The sequence below is a fragment of the Hemicordylus capensis genome, chromosome 3, assembly GCF_027244095.1.
Source record: "Hemicordylus capensis ecotype Gifberg chromosome 3, rHemCap1.1.pri, whole genome shotgun sequence".
Taxonomy (NCBI): Eukaryota; Metazoa; Chordata; class Lepidosauria; order Squamata; family Cordylidae; genus Hemicordylus; species Hemicordylus capensis.
The window spans coordinates 272672166-272690930 of NC_069659.1; the positions used below are offsets into that span (position 1 = coordinate 272672166).

Genomic DNA, 18765 nt, shown 5'->3' on the forward strand with positions numbered 1-18765 from the left:
GAGCAGCAAAACCTTTTTGCATGATGCAGCAGCCTTTTGAGGCAGAGCAATGACCCTAACTGTGGTTTGTCAGTGGTCTGTGAATTCAAATGTAATGGAAAGCAGCAGTTAGCACTAGATATAATTCAAACCACAAATAAATCAGCCATTGACAGAAGCAAAGGCTAAAATATCTACAGGCGTGTGTGGAGACAGGGATGGGATGGGTAGAGACCTCCTGTATCCAACAACTCAGTTTGCACAGGCAGTTCTAGACCACAGTTAGATTCTTACAAAATCTTCATACCCACCTTCCATCTTACTGAGAGACACAATATGAAAATCCCACCCCTTTCCCATTGATGGATCTTTTGGCAAGGGCAGGGGATTGTATGGACATTAATACTTTTGTAGATGTTTGAGAAATTTAGCTTCCAAGCAAGACCTTATAGCATGCACGTCCTTCATTTGTAGCCAGTTCCATTGAAGTGGGCCAGGCAGAAGATGCCTTTGGCCTTTCCTTCCTGCTATCACTCACTCCATAACCGAGCGGTTCTTCAACAAAAAGTTCTCAAAGTGGTTTACATAGCAAAAAGAACAAGAAGATCACTCCCTGTCCCAAAAGGGTTCACAGTTTAAAAAGAAACCACAAAGGAGATACCAGCAACAGCTGTTGAAGGGATGCTGTGCTGGGCTGAATAGGTTCAGTTGCTCTCTCCACCACTTTAAAAGGTCTGTCTTTGCCCAGTTAGCAGGGGATTGATGATTAGTGCATGTATTTTGTACATGGATATCTGTTCCTTTCTACAGAATGTAAAAGGAGGATCAATCCTGCAAGTACAATTGCATAAGAAGCCTGAATTTACTGTGAATAGTATTGAATCCGACCTGGCTCAGATGGTGCATTGTTCAAAAGAGCTCCAGTTCTCTGCATGTTAATTAAATGAAACTGTGTGTTGGTTAACCTTGGAACTTATAGTGCAGACCATCAGAACATCATCAACAATATGACCGTGGGCGGCAAAGCCTTGCTCATAGTTTGCTTCTTTCTTTTCCACATAGGTAATCCAAGAAACAAGTGGTCTCTATCCAGATGGGATGTGTGAGGGGAACCAATATGTTCCAGACTCCCAGCGGCTTAGTTACCCCAAAGTACGTCTTATCTTTTAAGAGAAGTTATTTTGCAAGAGTAGCTTTTAAATTCATCTGTTGCAACTTATTATTTTAATTAAAAAAAATAAAAAAACACCATCTGATTATACAAGGGGAATCACTCCCATTAAAACAGGAAAATGGTTGAAACTTGCATATGAAGATAAGCCAGTTCTTGTTTGTGTGAGAACATGCTTAGAACAGTGTCAAGCAGCCTTGTATTCCCTGATGTTACACGTCTTTTGTTGCCACCTCTTTTTTGAGTCAGCACAGTGGTTCTAAGCAGAGCTTGTCAACGGAGCCTCTTTCACATCCAGTGACAGTCTTGTATAAGCAAACATTTTGGGAGCAAGGAAGTTGGAATATCCTATACAAAGACAACTCTCAGGTGCGACAGAACTTTGTAGATTGATGATTTCAAAGTTGTAAACTGATTCCTGAATTCAGAACTGGGAAGTGAAGGGGGAAATAACAAAACTTAATCCAGATAAATGATTCTGAATAACACAAACAATATATAGAAGCTCTTCTCATAATCAGTGAGAAGAGCTTTGGGGCAGCTGTGGGGAAGGAAGGTTAACCTTCCCTTCCCTTCCTCTATTGGTCTCTGGGCAGGTGGATCACCCATCCAGACAAGCGGTGGCTTCCCTGCAGTGCTCCCACAGCTCGCTTGGGCACACCACGGGTTGGGCACAGGGAAGTGCTGCCGTGTGGTGCCCCACCCCCTAGAGCCCAAATAATGCAACTCACAGGTACGCAGTGCATTACTGGGATTCCCCCTCCCCTCCTGAGTGTGCCCACCATGGCTGCAAGCAGCTGCGGCAGACACATGATCACTTAGCCCAGTTCTTGGGTGTGCTCACGCCCAAAATCCAGGTTAAGCAACAGGCTACTTAAGAGAGCTCACTGCTGCCAGGAGCTCAGCAGCTCCTGGCCGTTCTCATGCGCAGCAGAAACCGGGCTGGGCTTCCCCAGCCCAGTTTTCGCTCTTTGTGAGAATAGCTTCATTGTGTAATGCAAAGCCTCTCTGCAGGCCTTTACTGTTTTGGCTCCAGGCCTAGCTGCGTCTCAGAGCCAGCCTCAGCCTTAACCCCACAGAGCTGCCTGCCTGCCTACAGCTTCTGTTTATCTCCCAGGGTTATCACAGAGTCTGGTTATAGCAGCCTCATCATTGACTCTGCTGTCCTTCTATACCACATACTGGCTTCCTGAGCCCACCCCTCCTGAAAAGTCTGAAGAGGGTTCTAGAGGCACCTCCAAAATATGCATATTTTCAGGTCAAATAGGAAGGAGCCCATGGCTGGAATCCTCTGTTTTATAGCTGCTTCGCTCATTCATACAAAGAAAACATAAGTAGATTTATTCAGCAACAGTTCCATTTTCTCCTTTCCCTTTCCCTTTCCGACTCTAACCCCCCCCCAACTCTCTACAGGATCCCCACTGGGACAAACTTCTCAACAACACAATATAAAAAGATTATTAGACAGAATACAACACTCTACATGCTTACCTGGGAATAAGCCCCATTTAACAGAGTGGAACTCTCTTCTGAGTACACATGCATAGGATTGCATTGTCAGTTTGTAAATTTGTCTTCATCCCCACAACCATAGATGTGTGCATGCTGTCAGGTTCTTCTTTTTTAAAAGAGCACCCATGGCTAATGACATTATCTCTGCAACCCCTTTGTGACTTCTCCTGAACCAAGCTTGGCAAATGTAAAGGGGGAGTTTGCCTGCAGCTTTTCTCACCATGAGCAGTATTTCTGCCAGTTCCTCATTGCTGGTGCTAGCTTGGTGTGATGGAATTTCATCCCTGATTCTTGTTTGCAGGGGGAACCATCTGAGAGATATTCAGTGGTGTCAGAAAGCGGAAGCAGCACTGATGGTCATCCAGAACCGACAGAAACGAAAGACGGTAAAATAATAGGAATTTTAAAAGCTAACTAGATTATTGAGTTAGGAAAAGAGAGAAGAGGAATTAGAACAGCTCTCACTGAAAATCATACTGATCTTGAAAGTTGCCTCATGGATACAGAACTGATTAGAGCTTCTGATTGCTTTCCTAGATTAGGGCTTCCCAACTTTGGGTTTGCAGATGTTGCTGGACTACAAGTCCCACCATCCCCCCGTCCAACAATATCTGAAGGTCCTAGGTTGGGGACTGCTGTCCTAGTTAACTGAAATCTTGTACTGTGAAGCTATATAGCCACATATTGCATGGGATTATATCAGTATTAATGAAATTTGGAGCCGGGTCTCACGATCAGTGAGACCCGGTTTGGGAAGGGAAGCGGGGAGAGCGGGCTTAGCAGATGAGCAGGGCAGGAGCACATGAGCAGGGTGGGAGCCCTGGGTGGCCAGATTGGCCGCCCACACAATTGCCAGCTCCGTGACGGAGCCGGCGGGGGCTGGGGAGTTCGGGGGCCGCGCGGGCCCTGGAAGCTCCAGTATGCCCTGCCCGAGCATGCAGGGAATACTGGGGAGACCCCCAGAGCCACGAGGCGGCTTTTTGCCTCCCCTCTGGGGGTCTCCTCACAATCAGAAAAACCAGGTTTGCGGAGCGCTCGTTCCGCAAACCCAGTTTAAGGGGAGGGGTACTTAGGCGGGTTAACTGCCGGGAGGCAACCGGACTCAGCTGTGAACTCGGTGGCTCCCACAATCATCCGAAATCGGGCTAGGCTCCCCTAGCCCAGTTTCGGCTGATCATGAGAATAGCCTCTTGGTGTCTTGGAGGAGTGTACAAAGGAAGCTGCCATATACTGAGTCAGACCCTTGGTCCATCTAGCTCAGTATTGTCTACACAGACTGGCAGCAGCTTTTCCAAGGTTGCAGGCAGGAGTCTCTCCCAGCCCTGTCTTGGAGATGCAAGGGAGGGAACTTGAAACATTCTGCATGCAAGCATGCAGGTGCTCTTCCCAAAACAGCCCCATCCCCTGAGTGTAATATCTTAAAGTGCTCTCACATATCTCCCATTCGAATGCAAACCAGGGTGGACCCTGCTTAGCAAAGGGGTCAATTCATGCTTGCTACCACAAGACCAGCTCTCCTGATGACAGACTCTCACACAGCTAGCTAAACTGGTTTAGTATGACTTGGAACCCAGCTTTCTGTAGTCCATCTCCTAACCATCCTCTACCATAAAAGCCTTGGACGTGCGGCCGTGCTGCCCGTGTCTTTTTCGCCCGTTCTGGGCATGCGCGGAGCGGAGCGCATGCCCAGATCGGGCGAAAAAGATACGGCTGCCCAGAGACGGGCGGCCATGTTGGACACGGCCGCCGGTGGAGTCCTCGGCCAGAGGTGGAGTCCTCGCCGCCACGGGAGACCGGGAGGAGCAGAAGCGGCGGGCGGAGAGTGCGGCCGAGGCGGCGGCGGAGCCGCGGCCTCGGCCAAAGGAGTGCGGGCCAAGGAGGTGGTGGCCGCGGCGGGGCGAGTGGCCCCGATGGCGGCGGCCGCCGCCATGAGAAACGGCAGGCGGAGAGTGCGGCCGAGATGGCGGCAGAGCCGCCGCCTCGGCCAAAGGTGGCGGCCCAAGGAGTGCGCCCAAGGTGGGTGAGGCGGCAGCGGGAAACCCCCCCCCCCACTAGAGCCCGTTATTACAACGGGCTTACACATACTAGTATGGTATAATGTCCTCATATCCTACTGCTTATGATTAGTGGGAATCTTGCCACTCGGATCAGTTACAGCCAGAATTTCCTCTTAGGTTATAATCCCAAGTCTTTTGGAATGCAGTGGGACCTGTGAGTGAAGATGCTGAGCATCAGACTGTTAGCCTGATCACTTTTTCTGTGGCCGATGCCGTATTTGTTCATAAACTACTTGCTTTATGTAAGCACACTGTACATAGACCACACATATCTGTACTGAACAAAAAATGTTAGATGAGCATGATTTATGTTTGTTGCACCACACTAAGGTTGTACTCCTGAATACACGTACTTCCCCCGCTAATGCAGCAAAATGTTTATTCTCTTTATTGAACAGGGGGAGAGCAACTGGCCCTATCGAGCTCCAGCACAGCACCTCTCCAGTGGCTGTTTCTGGTGTCTATCTTATGTTTCTTTTAGATTTAGTTTCTTTGGGGACTGGAAGCCATCTTTATTTATTTTTATTTCTCTCTGTAAACCACTTTGGGAACTTTGGTTGAAAAGTGGTATATAAATATTTGTCATCGTCATACTAGAAAATAAGCCCCACTGAACACAGCAGGATCTACTTCAGTGCATAGGATGCACTGCAAGTGAGATTTCATACAAGTAGATAAGATACAAATGGGGTATACCATATCTCATGAATATTGTTTTAGGTGTCCAGCAGTAGAGTTTGTTTTGTTTCATTCCTTCTTTGTTTTTCTCTTTTAGTTAAGAAGAAGGGCACATCTGGCTTAAAACTGAGCAACCTGATGAACCTTGGGAGGAAGAAATCATCTTCATTGGACAGTCCAGAGAGGTCTTTGGATACTTGTAGTAAGTGACCTGAAATAAATCCTGTGAAATATTTATATTTTTATTCCAGAGAAGACTAGCCAAGAGGATAATATAGAAGTGGATAACTATTCAGACCATTACCAGAAAATACTATTAAGAAGACTTGTATGCTTTCTCTTCCTGAAAATAAACTAAACTAAGAAGGTCTTGAGCTTTCTGTTAGAGTTAAGTGTTCTTTCTTGCTCAGAATCTGATCAATAATCAAATTATGTACAGATATCCCTAACTTATTTTGGATATCTGCATTCTAAATAGCCCTTTATTTGATTGTGTCTGTATGCTTCCACTAGATTCAGAGGCAGTGCACTGAATACCAATAGCTGGGAACAACGTTAGGAGCAAGGGATTGCTTTTGTCTCCCGCTTGTGGGCTTCCCTGAAGCATCTGGTTGACCACTGTGGAAAACAGGGTGCTGGAGTTGATAGGTTTTTGGTCTGATACAGCAAGGCTCTTCTTACATTCTTATCTGGCCTAATTTGACTCTAACACTTGTATATGCATGAGGCCTGTATGTTAATAATCATACAACTTCCTTACCATGGATAACAGCTAGTCTAGATTGAGTGTTGCAGTGAGCTGAAGAGAAAGCACATCACATCAGTTTTAGGTCCTGCTGAAGGGAAGATGTTACTAAGAGAACACTTAATTTTTTTCCAGCATATCTGAATGTACTAGCGAACAGCCAGTGGAGATCTCGTTGGTGTCACGTGAAGGATGGGCAACTCCATTTCTACCAGGATAAAAACAGAAGCAAATATGCTCAGCAGCCTCTGAACCTGATAGGCTGTGAAATTATCCCTGACCCAAGCCCTGACCATCTCTACTCATTCCGTATTCTACATAATGGAGAAGAACGGGCCGTGCTAGAGGTATGGGCTGTCAGTCTCTTAAGAAGCAGCATTGATGTTGGGCTGTGTCTTGTGTGTTCAGTGCACCAGATCATGTGGCTTTAGCTTCCTTTATGTATGTAGCATTTTCAAAGTCATTTATGCACATTCCTGAACTTGATTCCATTGAGTCACATAGAAATATAAGGAGTTTCCCCCCAAATATGAATACAACAAATATTTATATACCACTTTTCAACAAAAGTTCCCAAAGTGGCTTATATAGATATACAGTAACTAAATAAAATGGCTCCCTGTCCCAAAGAGCTCATAATCTAAAAAAGAAACATAAGAGGGACACCAGCAACAGCCACTGAAGACCTGCTGTGCTGGGGATGGATAGGGTCAGTTGCTCTCCCCCTGCAAAATAAATAGCATCACCACTTTAAAAAGGAGCCATTTTGCTCAGTTATCAGGGGCTTCCCTGCAGAAGAAACATTTGTATTATTATGTTCCTTCTGTGGACAAACTGCTTTGGACTGTACGTCTGTTAAGTTTTTAGGTTACATTTCAACCAATCCTGTAACAGAATAGCATCAACAATTAACCTACTTCAAAACAGACAAACAAACAAAAACCACCCAGTATTACATGTTAAACAACAAAATTGCGGCAAAATAGTAAAGAACATTTCCAAACTATGGCTAATTAGAAAGTTATGGGGTATGTACAATCTACTCGGAGATAATTTGTGCAGCTACAATTCCTATATGGGGAAATGATTCAAGTGATTGGACAACACACATTACTTGTACACTTCGTTGAACACTCACTGCAAAGAGTGAGTTTCCATGAGTGTACTTTTCCATGGTTTCTCCTCAGAGGACGATAAGAATCCTCATGGTGTGAACAAGAAAGAACATAATAAGTAGCCAACTTAGTAGTTAGCTGAACATAATGGTTAAAATGATCAGTTACACTGAAGATGAAAATAATCTTGTGAAAAATGAGTATTAACTTCAGGAGCTGCTGAGTTTACACACTATGGTAGATTGTGTCCAATACTGAATCAGGGTTGTTTTCCATTTTCCCCTTCTAATCTTAGATCCTCTGACATCAGCACCATGAGAGTAGGAGCAGGAAAATGTGACAAATTTCCTGCATTTTGTAGTGGGAGGCATATTTACAATAGGTTTGCTAGTGACTGCCAGAGACTCTGAAGGCTGTTTTGTTTAGCAAGTAAGGTTGCTGAGGTCGATTGGACCTGAATAAGGGCCACTTCAAAAGTTCTTTCAGACAATCTCCATTCATGTAACTCTAGTACTTTGGACTCAGCATTTTAGTTCAGGCCAACTGGAGGCTGTAAATCATTTTTCATGGGTTTTCCTACTTAAAAGCCATTCCCTCACCTATCACCACAAAAGTTTTAATCTTCATTACTTTTATCCTAGGGTAGAAGAATTTTAGAAAGTCAAACTGGTGCCCTCTTCTGGCAAAGAAATTAAAAGACAATCCTGTCAGGGTAATGCTGGGTCATTGAAAGTACAACTACTTGTGTTGGGTTCCGCCCCCCCCCCCCCCCCCGGCAGTTAAGCACTCATGGTTGCATAACAAATTATGCCTTAAATATACAACTCTTGCCAAAGGTTTTTGGTGTTTTTTTTAATGGGGCAGTTTAAAGTAATTAAATGTGTTTACATATTTTGACACAGGGGATCTTAAGCACTTCTTGATTTCCTTGATTTCCTTTCCATGCAGTCTGCTTATTCCAGTAAGCCCTGATAAATCTTGAAATGTACTTTCCAGATGAGAAGATTTTCTAAGGTGGAAGCTAGCTGCCTCTTGGAAGTTTGGTCTGCAACTGCTAACAGTTGGTTTCTTCTTTGGTTGCTTGATAGGCCAAGTCTTGTGAAGAAATGGGCCATTGGCTTGGCCTGCTTTTATCAGAATCTGGCTCCAAAACAGACCCTGAGGAACTTACCTATGATTATGTTGATACTGACAGGGTTTCCTGCATTGTGAGCGCGGCAAAGAATTCATTGCTGTAAGTTACTGTGGGAAGAGATTGAAACAGAAACAAAATTTCTTATGGTTAATATAATCTGATGGTTGATATATGCTCACATGTGATATCATTTAATAGTACGTATTGTTTTAAAACATTTCTACCCCACCTTCCACCACAATGCTACTTAAGGTGGCTTATAATAATAATAATAATAATAATAATAAAATACAATAAGCACTGATAAAACAAACAGCAGCAAAAGCGTCATAATGTAGAGGCAAAAATTGGTTAAACTAGAAAACTGATTAAAACCAGGTTTAGAACATATCTTGGAAGAGGAGAGTTTTCAAGCTCCTTAAAAAACTGATTAGAGAGGAAATGAAGTTCCTTTCAGAGGGTATTTCAGAGATCCTGTCCCTGGTTCCCCCAGCTGTGTCCATGGCAGGGGCCTTCAAGGACAAACGAAGGACCATAATCGATACTTTAAAAAGAGAGCTGTCCATTAGAGATCCTTTAACAAGAGAGCTGTCCATTGGTCCATTATAGGGAAAAAACCACCCAAATCCATAATTCTTGTAAAACTTTATTCAGAGCAACCAAGTGACACAAAATAATACAGTTTTCAATGTCTTCAGAATGCTTTATCAAGCTGGATGTTAAGGAATGCAAAGGAATTTTTTTAAAAGTTGGGAGTGGGGGGAAGCTGGGCATGATATGATGGCCCTAAACTGCAGGTTTCTCAGTTTTAAGATGGAGTTCAGTTAACTCCATCTTAAGACTGTAACTGCAGACTTATTGGGCTCTTACACCATACCCAGCTACCATCCTCCCCCCACCCTCTTTTTTTGCTTAACGTAAAGTCTGATTAAGCGTTCTGAAGAACTAAAAAACATGCTTAAGATTTTGTGTCACTTTGGTGCTAATAAAGTTATTACTAAAATTGTAGCTACAAAAAGAGAGGCAGTTAAATGGAAATGATTAATGCACAATTTGATTATAATTGCTAGCAGAGGGAAATAGAAAAGAAGCAGCAGGAAAGAAAAAAAAGAAGCAGCAGGAAAATAATTGGCTCTGATATGTGAATACCACCACATGGAGCACATTCAAATGAAATATCCACCACATGAAATTGGAAAAAATCACCTTGATGATAACGATCTCACATTACTTTTGGATGTGGTTTTTAGGTCCAGTCCTGCAATTATATGCTTTTCTTTGACCATTTTAACTTGCAAAAGAGCAGTGTGGCTTGCTTTGTTTTTACAATTTCTCCACCAAAACAGTATTTTATGGTCACGGGTGGCTGGTTTTAACAACACTCACCCCATTATATAATTACATAACCATTATACAGCATACACAATAGATATATTTTTAACATTTGCAGAATTGTAGTTTTATGCTGCCTCTCCCAAAAAATCTCGCCAATTCCAAAAAGATTAAAAAGAGAGTCCCAACCTCTTCCTTCAAGCTTAAATCTGCCTATCAAAACTCAGTGTGCATCAACGTATGTGCAGTCTCTGATTTTTGATGAGTCTTCAAGGGAAGGTGATTCCATAATTGTGGGGCAATTATCACAAGCACCCCTCTCTGTGTCCTTGTTTTAAGGAGCAGGTGCACACATCAAATAGATAAGAGAGCTTTCAGTGGCTCTGGGATCTTATAATGTATTCTAATGAAATGTTTGAAGACTGAAATATTTGGGCAAGGGTATTAGAGAAGAACCAGGAGAATTCGGTACAGGACTCAAGAGGCAGTGACACAGATATGTGTTCTATCAGCTGACCACTGGATATTTCTCAGAGAGCTTTCCTTGGATATCGAATCCTTCAGCAGACAATATTATCACATATTAAAAAATATGCCTGCAAAACCACAAGGGCTACAAACTTGCCTTTCATTCAGAATGAAAGGTCACCTTTTTAGGAAACTTTGGTTGATATGATATGCAGCTAGTGCATACCACTCCATACCGCTCCAGAGGACAATGCTTGCACAACTTAAAACAACACATGGGTTCTTGTGTTGCACTGTTACTATTGTTTTCAACTACCCATGTCTGAAACACTGCTGGGGCTGCCTTTTACATGAGCAGTAGCCCTGGTGGATTAGAAATGTCAGTGTTGCACTGTGGGTCATGTTGGCCTTTGTTTTCCACTATTGTTCAGATTCTGTGCTGAATGTTTGACACAGATATGTAGTGCTTATACAACCCTGCTTATGAATTGATGAGGGCCAAACAAAACCTAGCCGTTAGTATCTTACCCTCTAGTATCTTTTGCAGTTTGAGGTAAATGGAGCCAGTTTCTTCAATGTGCATATATCATCTCACTGCAAATCTGTGGCTGTTTGGTAGAACATGGGCTGCTGTAGTCAGGAGCAGCACGTGCCTTGCCATAGAGCATCCTGTGGCAGAGGCATACTAAAGCCCTGATGGAAGGGTAAAGAAAGACTGGTGTCATCTTATCTGACATCTGCGGCCTTTGACGGTGCATCTGCTTTCATCCTTTCCAGCTTAATGCAGAGGAAGTACTCTGAACCCAACACCTACATTGATAATTTGCCAAAAGGAAAGGAGGATCAAGAGGAGCTCTATGATGATGTGGATGTACCGGAAGCAACAGTGGTGAGCATGTGCTGTAGAGCGTTTGTTTTCCTGTGATTATAGGATAGAGAGATTGTTGCTTGCAAATAATAAGTGATCCTATGATCTTCCAACATAACTTTGCCTAGTGATGCTGCCAAAACTCAATCTGGAATAGAAATCTTTGGTGTTCCTATTTCCTGTACCTATAGCAAGCCCTGACTCAGATGCACAGGAATTAGACTAATTGTTCCTCCACTGTCTGTGTGGCTGAAATGACCTGGTGACTAAACTAAGCACAGGCATACTCCAGCAGGTTCCGATCTGTTGGTGCATGCTCAGATGTTGCTTATTTTAACTTTTTAGTTACACCATGAAATGGAAATGGCAGCCTGGCTTGCTAATTCTGATAGTGCAGTCCTATGCATGTTTACTTGAAAGTAAGTCCCACTGTGTTGAATGGAGCTTATTCCCAGGTAGGTGTGTTTGGGATTGTACCCCTTAATTACTTTTAACATCTGAAAAACAAAGCAATTCCCTTGTAGGGAAGGAATCATCCTATTGATGGAAAATTTAAATCTCTAAACTCATTTATTCTCCCAAATATAACACAGTTTTCCTGTGGGATGGGATACCAATGGCCGAAGTGGTGCACAACAGTACAGCTCTGTAAGGGACCCACTAAGGCTGCTGTGTGATGAGAAAGGCAGCCACAGTGGTGTTGCACATTGTTTCCAATTGAAGTAGTGCTGCACAACTGCTTAAACAGATATGTTTTAAGTCTTTGTATAACTGATCTCTTGTGCAGCACTATTGGAGCTGCCTTTCTGATTTCTTGTGCAGCAGTCTTGGCAGGTCCCTTACACTGGCGTATCACTGCATATCATGTTGGCCAATGTCTTTTAAAACATTACCAAACCAAGCAGTAGCTATAAGCGCTTGGATTCAAACTGAGATAACACTCAATTGTTGTATTAACTTACAAGTTTTGGATCCATCTTATTGCCTGCAAAGGGTGTGACTGAGCAACTCAGCAATTTTTCCTTTCTCCTCACTTGGACAGTGGCGGCAGCTAGCATTCCTTAATTATTAGGAGGTGGGAATGAATGATTTCTGTTGTGTCTTTCTGTCCTGTGGTGCTGCTCAAAATGCTGTTACATTTTCCTCTGCCTTTCATGCATCAGGTACATGGCTGCTGGTAGCTGGGCTCAAGACTCCTGGCCTTGATGAATGTTGTTGCTATTTGCTGCTTCATGTAAATAATGAGGAAATTTACCTGATAAACACTGCCCAGGAGTATATACTTGGACTCCAAGCTATCTTGCTTCTTCCACTTGTACTATTCTCACTTTAATTATTCATAGAATAATTAATTATTCTATGAATAATTATTCTGGAATTTTGTACACTAGGCCTGTGCAAATTTGGATTTAAAAATTTTGATTTTATCTGAAATTGCCTCAAATTGGTAAAATCCGAATCCAATCTCTCTTCCTTGAAAATTGGATCAGTAAAGTTGGAATTAATTCCAAAATATCAAAATTAATTTTAGAAATACTTTGGAATTTTGGTATTGGCAACATTCCCCATAGAGGTGGGGAAAGGGGTCAGGGCCCCCTATAATGAAGCTGAAGAGAATTGGCCAATCCTCTGGTTTGGGGGGAAATTTTGAACTTTTAAAAAATGGCTAAAAGTGATGAAATTTGGCTTGTTTCAAGCCAGAACTTTATAAAAACTTCTGAAACTGAAGACATACCATCATTCCACCCCCATGTGGAGGAAGCTCCTATTTGCCTCATGAAAAGGGGTAACAGCATGCTGCTCCCCCCTGCCCCCTATATTTATGGAATGGATGGGCATACAGTTATGAAATGTGGCACACAGGAAGTCTACATTGGCAGGACTCTGCTAATGTAATTTCCCCCCCAAAGCTATGGGTAACTCTTCTGAATGGTGTGTGTGTGGTGTGGGGGGTAGATTAGAAATAGGAAACAGGGCTAAAACTGTCTTGTTTCAAGCCAGAACCTTACAAAAGGTTCTGGATCTGAAGCTTTCCTAGGACCATAATTCCATCCTCTGTAGAGGACAAAGGACATTCCTTTGATTTTATACAAATATTTGCCTTCCCCATTGCAGAAGCACACAGTCAGTAAAAGTGAAGTTACTTTGAATGTTTCTGTTTTTGTGGTTGGAAAGAATTTCTCACTTTCTCTTCAGCCATTTAAAGGATTAAAAGCTGCAGAAGTCCTTTTAATCCCTTTTAAAAGGTCTGCCTGTTCCTGCAATGTAGAAGGAAAAAATTGATATAAAATTAAAGGAAGGTCTTTTTTCCTTCACATGGGGGTGGAATGATGGTCCAAGAAGGGACTTCAGATCCAAAATGCTTTGTAAAGTTCTGAGTTGAAACGAGCCAGATTTCACAATTTTTTGCCATTTTTACAAAAATTACCAAAATTCACCAAAAATCAGGGGGCTGATCCATAGCTTTGAAAAAAAATGACACAGAGTCCTTCCAATGTGGCCTTCCTGTGTGCCAGATTTCATAGCTATACGCCTATCCATTTTGGAAATATAGAAGGGGGGGCAAAGGGGACATGCTATTACCCCTTATCATGAATGTGAATATGAGTGTGGGCAGAATCCTCCACTTTCTGGTAGAATGATGGCCTCAGGAGGGTCTTCAATTTCAGAAGTTTTTGCAAAGTTCTCTCTTGAAACAAGCCAGATTTCACCAATTTTAGCCATTTTAAACAAAACACTCAAAAATTCACCAAAAATCATTGGAGTGACTTATTCTCTTAAAATTCATTACAGTGGACACCAACCTCCTTCCACACATGTGTTGCAAGTTTCAAGGCTCTCAGACCAACTAGTGTTTTTGGTGATTTTTTTACATTTCCCATTTGACCACTAGAGGGGGAAATCCAAATTTATATTGAAATTCAGATTTGAATTCCAAATTTGATCTGATATTGCCAGAGCACATAGAATCCAAATCCAATATTTTCAGGTTTGGATCCGAATCTGAATTTTCTGAATGTGCACATGCCTATTGTACACACTTGCTTGGGAGTAAGTCTCTTGAACTCAATAGGACTTGCTTCTGAGTAAGCTTGCATAAGATGAAACTGAGGGATGAGCTGTAGCTCAGTGGTAGAACATCTTTCCATGCAGAAGGTCCCAAGTTTGCCTATTGCCCATACCTTTCCTTAATGGTAGGTAATAATTATCAGATCTTTAGAATGAAAGTATTTAATCTATTCATTGCTAAATATGCTTCTGTAATACTAGTATTAAATACTAATACATCAGCGTTGAATTCTCACATGGATAGCTGCCTTATATTGAGTTAGAACACTCGTCCTGGAGAGGAGAGCTGGTCTTGTGGTAGCAAGCATGACTTGTCCACTTAGTTAAGCAGGGTCTGCCCTGGTTGCATTTGAATGGGAGACCTCATGTGAGCACTGTAAGACTCCATCCCTCAGAGAGATTCCTGCCTGAAACCTTGGAGAAGCCTCTGCTAGTCTGTGTAGACAATACTGATCTAGATAGACCAATGGTCTGACTCAGTATATGGCAGCTTCCTTTGTCCATCTGGTTCAGTATTGTCTACAGTGATTTACAGCAGCTATTGGGGGTTTCAGACTGTGGTCCTTCCCAATGCCAAGAAACCAGGCATTGATGTGCAATGTCCATGTGCTCTACCACTGAGCTACAGACTTCTCTTAGAGAGGACAATGTACCACCATGGCTAGAACTACGATCCCATAACTCTGTGCACAGCTGCCCCATGGAGTGAACCAGTAGGGCTAGGTGTATTTGTTTGTCAAGTGGGGACCTCTTGCACTCTGGATGGAGTAATACCTATTTGAAATCATTATAAGGACATATAGTTTCATCTTTCACAGGAGGAAATGCCCCCAGATGAAGGCAAATGTGAAGGAGAGCAGGACAGAGTCTACCTGGACCTCAATCCAGTTAAATCCTTCCTGCATTGTGCTGGCAAGCCCAAGTACTCTCCGATGTCCCCTTCCGTGTCCCCTTCTTTACAAAGGGCAAGCAATAAGAACTCCTCAGACTTGGAGAAAGACTCATCCATGCTGCCCAAGGAAGCAGACTTGAGTAGAAGATCAATGGAAATTCCAGACCAGGTACCAAAAGGGAACCAATGGACAGTCAGCTGTGGCTAGTTACTCCCCAGGTGGCTTAATTGCTAAACATTTATCCCCCCACCATCTGTCCTACTCCCAACAGAGGCCTCGAGACACAGATGAGCTGTTGCCACCACAGATGACCACAGTCAAAATCCAGACACATCAGCAGCAAATTGCCTTTCCTCAAGATGGTCCTGAGATCAAGGACACCACTATAATCATGTCTGCTCCCAAAGAGAAAGTAGATCGTTCCAAGGCAGCAACTACAGGTGAGTCTGCTGACTTCAGAGATAAGCTGTATGAAGATGATGTCAGACGACATACACTGTGTCGTCTTGTCACTGCTTTACAATCCATCTTAAAATGTTGTGCCGGGGTATTGAGCAGTCCTGCTAAAGAAAACTTCCTGAAATACTGGTGTGTATGGTTAGATTAGCTGCCATAGAGTAATCTAATTTTGCGTCTCTGTTTGCAACACCTGTAGAAATCAAACTAGGCAAGAACAGGACAGAAGCTGAAGTGAAGCGGTGCTCGGAAGAGAGAGATCGCCTGGAGAAGGAAAAAGAGGAAATCCGCTCTCAGCTAGCACAACTTCGGAAAGAAAGAAGGGAGCTCAAAGAGATGCTGATCAGCTGCACAGGTAAACCCATAGCCGCCGCCCCCCTCATTTCCACTCACGGTGCAAAGTGGAGAAGGGACAAGAGAGAAGGAGCTGTATGTGTTGCCAACATGTTTTTTAGGCCAACTGAATGAGGATCGAGGTGACAGAGATCCATCTTGATTTCATAGTACCATGTCCTTCTAAACTAGAAGAGAGAATCCGTTATGTCCTAACATAGGTCAATGGAGAGACGTATTGGTTTGGCTTCATATACTTCAGTTGACATATAGACTGGTCTGTTTCCTTGTCATTATATAGATATAGATATAGATATAGATATTTCCGTGTGTGTGTGTGTGTACACACACACACACACACCCAAACTAGCAAGTGGTTACTAATCTTGTACTAATGAATTCCATAAACTAATTATATAATCAGGGGCATAGCAAGGTTGGAGTGCACCCTGGGACAAAAAGTGAAGATGGGCCTCTGCCCCCCACTACCTCCCCACCTTCTTCGGAGAGGCATGGTGGAAGGAGAGTGAATGGAGAGCTATGCCCCTGCATATATTCTGTGTAGTGCTTCTTTTGTCCATCTGAACTACTGCCAGTCAGCTTTTTTTGGCTGATGAAAAGAATTAAGTGTGTACCAATGGCACTATGTGATCAGAGTGTGACCCCTGTGGAATATGTGTGTGCACACCAAGTGAGATATGTGTGCTTTAAATAGGGCCATAAATGTGGTATGAGTAGCAAAGCAGTTGAGGAAGGCATAATCTCATGGAGGGAGAACACAGTTAAACTAGTGAGCATCTTCATTTCCCGCTCCTCTTTCTTTTGGTCCAGGAGACCATGCCAGTGGGAGGTCAGGCCTCCTGCCTCAATTCCTCACAAGATGAGAGAGGAGAGCAAGATTTGAGGTCTGGTGCTGCCAGCTGCTTATTAAAAGCACAGTCCACCCACCCTCTCTCTCCTGCTACCTCAACAGAGAAAGTAGGCGAGCAGAGGGTGTGCACATTGTCCTGAAGATGATGGAGTTGAGCATTCACTTGTGCTTCTCTTGACAGATAAGAGCCTTTTGTCTACCATGGAGCAAAAACTGAAAGAAGTAGAGGAGGAGTGCAAACGGAAAGAAGATCAGCGTGTGGACTTAGAACTGAGCCTCATGGAAGTGAAGGAGAATCTCAGGAAAGCAGAGGCTGGTCCTTTTACACTTGGCACCACGGTGGATACCACACATCTGGAGAACGCAAGCCCCAAAGTATGTTTTTAAAAATGAGCTATTTCTGGCAGCAGCAGTTGCAGGATCCTTTCCAGCAAAGGGATCTAGAATGGATTGTTGTCATTTTGTTCTGCAGCTGCTCACACAAAGATACCTGAGCCTCTACTCTGAATTCCAGCCAGGGGCAGCCCAAGGGATTTGAGCACCTGAGGCAAGGAGCAAAATGCTTCCTCACCTTGCCCTCTACCCCAAAGTCCTTTTTAAGGGAGCGTGAGATGGAGTGAGGAGTAGAGGCTGCTTGCTGGCAGCCCCCCCTTTTTTGTTTGTCATCTTGACCATCTTTCATAAGATGGACAGCCAGCAAGAAGTCTCTTCTCCTTAACCTGGGTTTCAAAACTTCCTCTGCCTGTCCAAAAAGCAAAGGGCAAAAGGTTGCAGCAACATGAAGGGTGTTTCATGACTGCCTGCTGCTCCAGCTTCCCTTCCCTCTGTGAACAGGCAGAGGGCCCAAAGAGGCAAGAGGCAAGATGGTGAAAGAAGTGGTGGTAGCTGGTGCACTACAAGAAAAAAAAACTGAGGGGTTTTTTTTGGGGGGGGGGGGTCAGTGGCAGGTCCAGGTGTAGTAAAGAGGCCCAAGTAAGCAGTCAGTCCATGAAGGCAGCCAGTTTGCCACATCTGCCAGTTTGCCATTTGAGGCAACCGCCTTACCTCACCTCGATTGTGGGGTGTCCCTGATTGTTCCCATTATTAACAAAGGCAAAAATAAATAAATAAATAAAATGAAAAGATGAAGAAGCAAGTCTATAGCTTATTCCTAGAGTAAAGATCAAGCTGTGGGAGACCTATGATTGGACTGGATTCTTTCAATGTCTTTTTAAAAAGTAGCCATTGCTGTGGAGTGAATGCCTCAGGATATCAGCATTGAGGAAGTGGATTCTCCCCATGTAATCATTTTCCTAATCAAAATCAATCAATCCTCTCTCTCTCACACACACACACATCCCTGAAGCTACTAAAATGATTTTCAACCATTTTCATAATCCTTTTGTTCTCCTTTTTGAGAAACATTTTTGTTAAAAAATGGTATGTCAGTCAGTCCAGTTTATTGTATATGGCTATAAGCCATTACAAAGCAATTTAAAAATGCATATTCCATAACAAAAAATAAAATGAGCTAAAATGTTCTCAGGTTAAAAGGTCTCCTTTTCAATTTACAACAATATTCTCTAAAAATGCAGTGTGAATGGATTTTGCCGCTTTTGCAAACATTGCAGTTTGATATGTAATATGTAGATCAATATCAGCCAACAAACACACTTTCTCTTTAGCACCTTTATCATGAATTGAATATAAGATTTGTCCCAAAGATCTCTCTCTGAGATCATGATAAAGAGAGCAATGCAGTACATAATTCTCTAGATCCTCAACTTTGTAAGTGCCACAAAGACAAAATCATAATTCTTTAGGAATTTGTCTCAGTCTTCCATCTAAAAAGGCAGAGGTCATGGTTTGAAATTGAAATTCTGTAAATGCAATTCCTAATGGAGCAAGGGGAAGACCCTGTAAATAGTGGGCACTTTCATGATTGATCTTGAATAAAGAATACCAATAAGAAAATGTTGCTAATTAATTCCATATCCTGATGCATATCAGCCCATTAAGCCATTCTCTTAACTTGTTTCTGTATCTAGAATTATTGACACTCTTGCGACAGACCTTTGGAGTATAACAAATCCAAACCAAATTT

The 18765-nt window shown here is 42.9% G+C and overlaps 1 protein-coding gene across 4 annotated transcripts in view; it reads left to right on the plus strand.

Moving 5' to 3' along the window:
• AFAP1L2 (actin filament associated protein 1 like 2) overlaps positions 1-18765 on the plus strand; it is a 143862-nt gene that overhangs the window by 114280 nt on the left and 10817 nt on the right. For all 4 annotated transcript variants that reach the window (XM_053312307.1, XM_053312308.1, XM_053312309.1 and 1 more), the window contains 10 exons: positions 1042-1131; positions 2964-3048; positions 5495-5599; positions 6278-6489; positions 8346-8491; positions 10970-11081; positions 14948-15190; positions 15294-15462; positions 15678-15833; positions 16864-17057. In XM_053312307.1, coding sequence (XP_053168282.1) covers positions 1042-1131; positions 2964-3048; positions 5495-5599; positions 6278-6489; positions 8346-8491; positions 10970-11081; positions 14948-15190; positions 15294-15462; positions 15678-15833; positions 16864-17057 — 1512 coding nt within the window. The remainder of the gene's footprint in view (positions 1-1041; positions 1132-2963; positions 3049-5494; positions 5600-6277; positions 6490-8345; positions 8492-10969; positions 11082-14947; positions 15191-15293; positions 15463-15677; positions 15834-16863; positions 17058-18765) is intronic.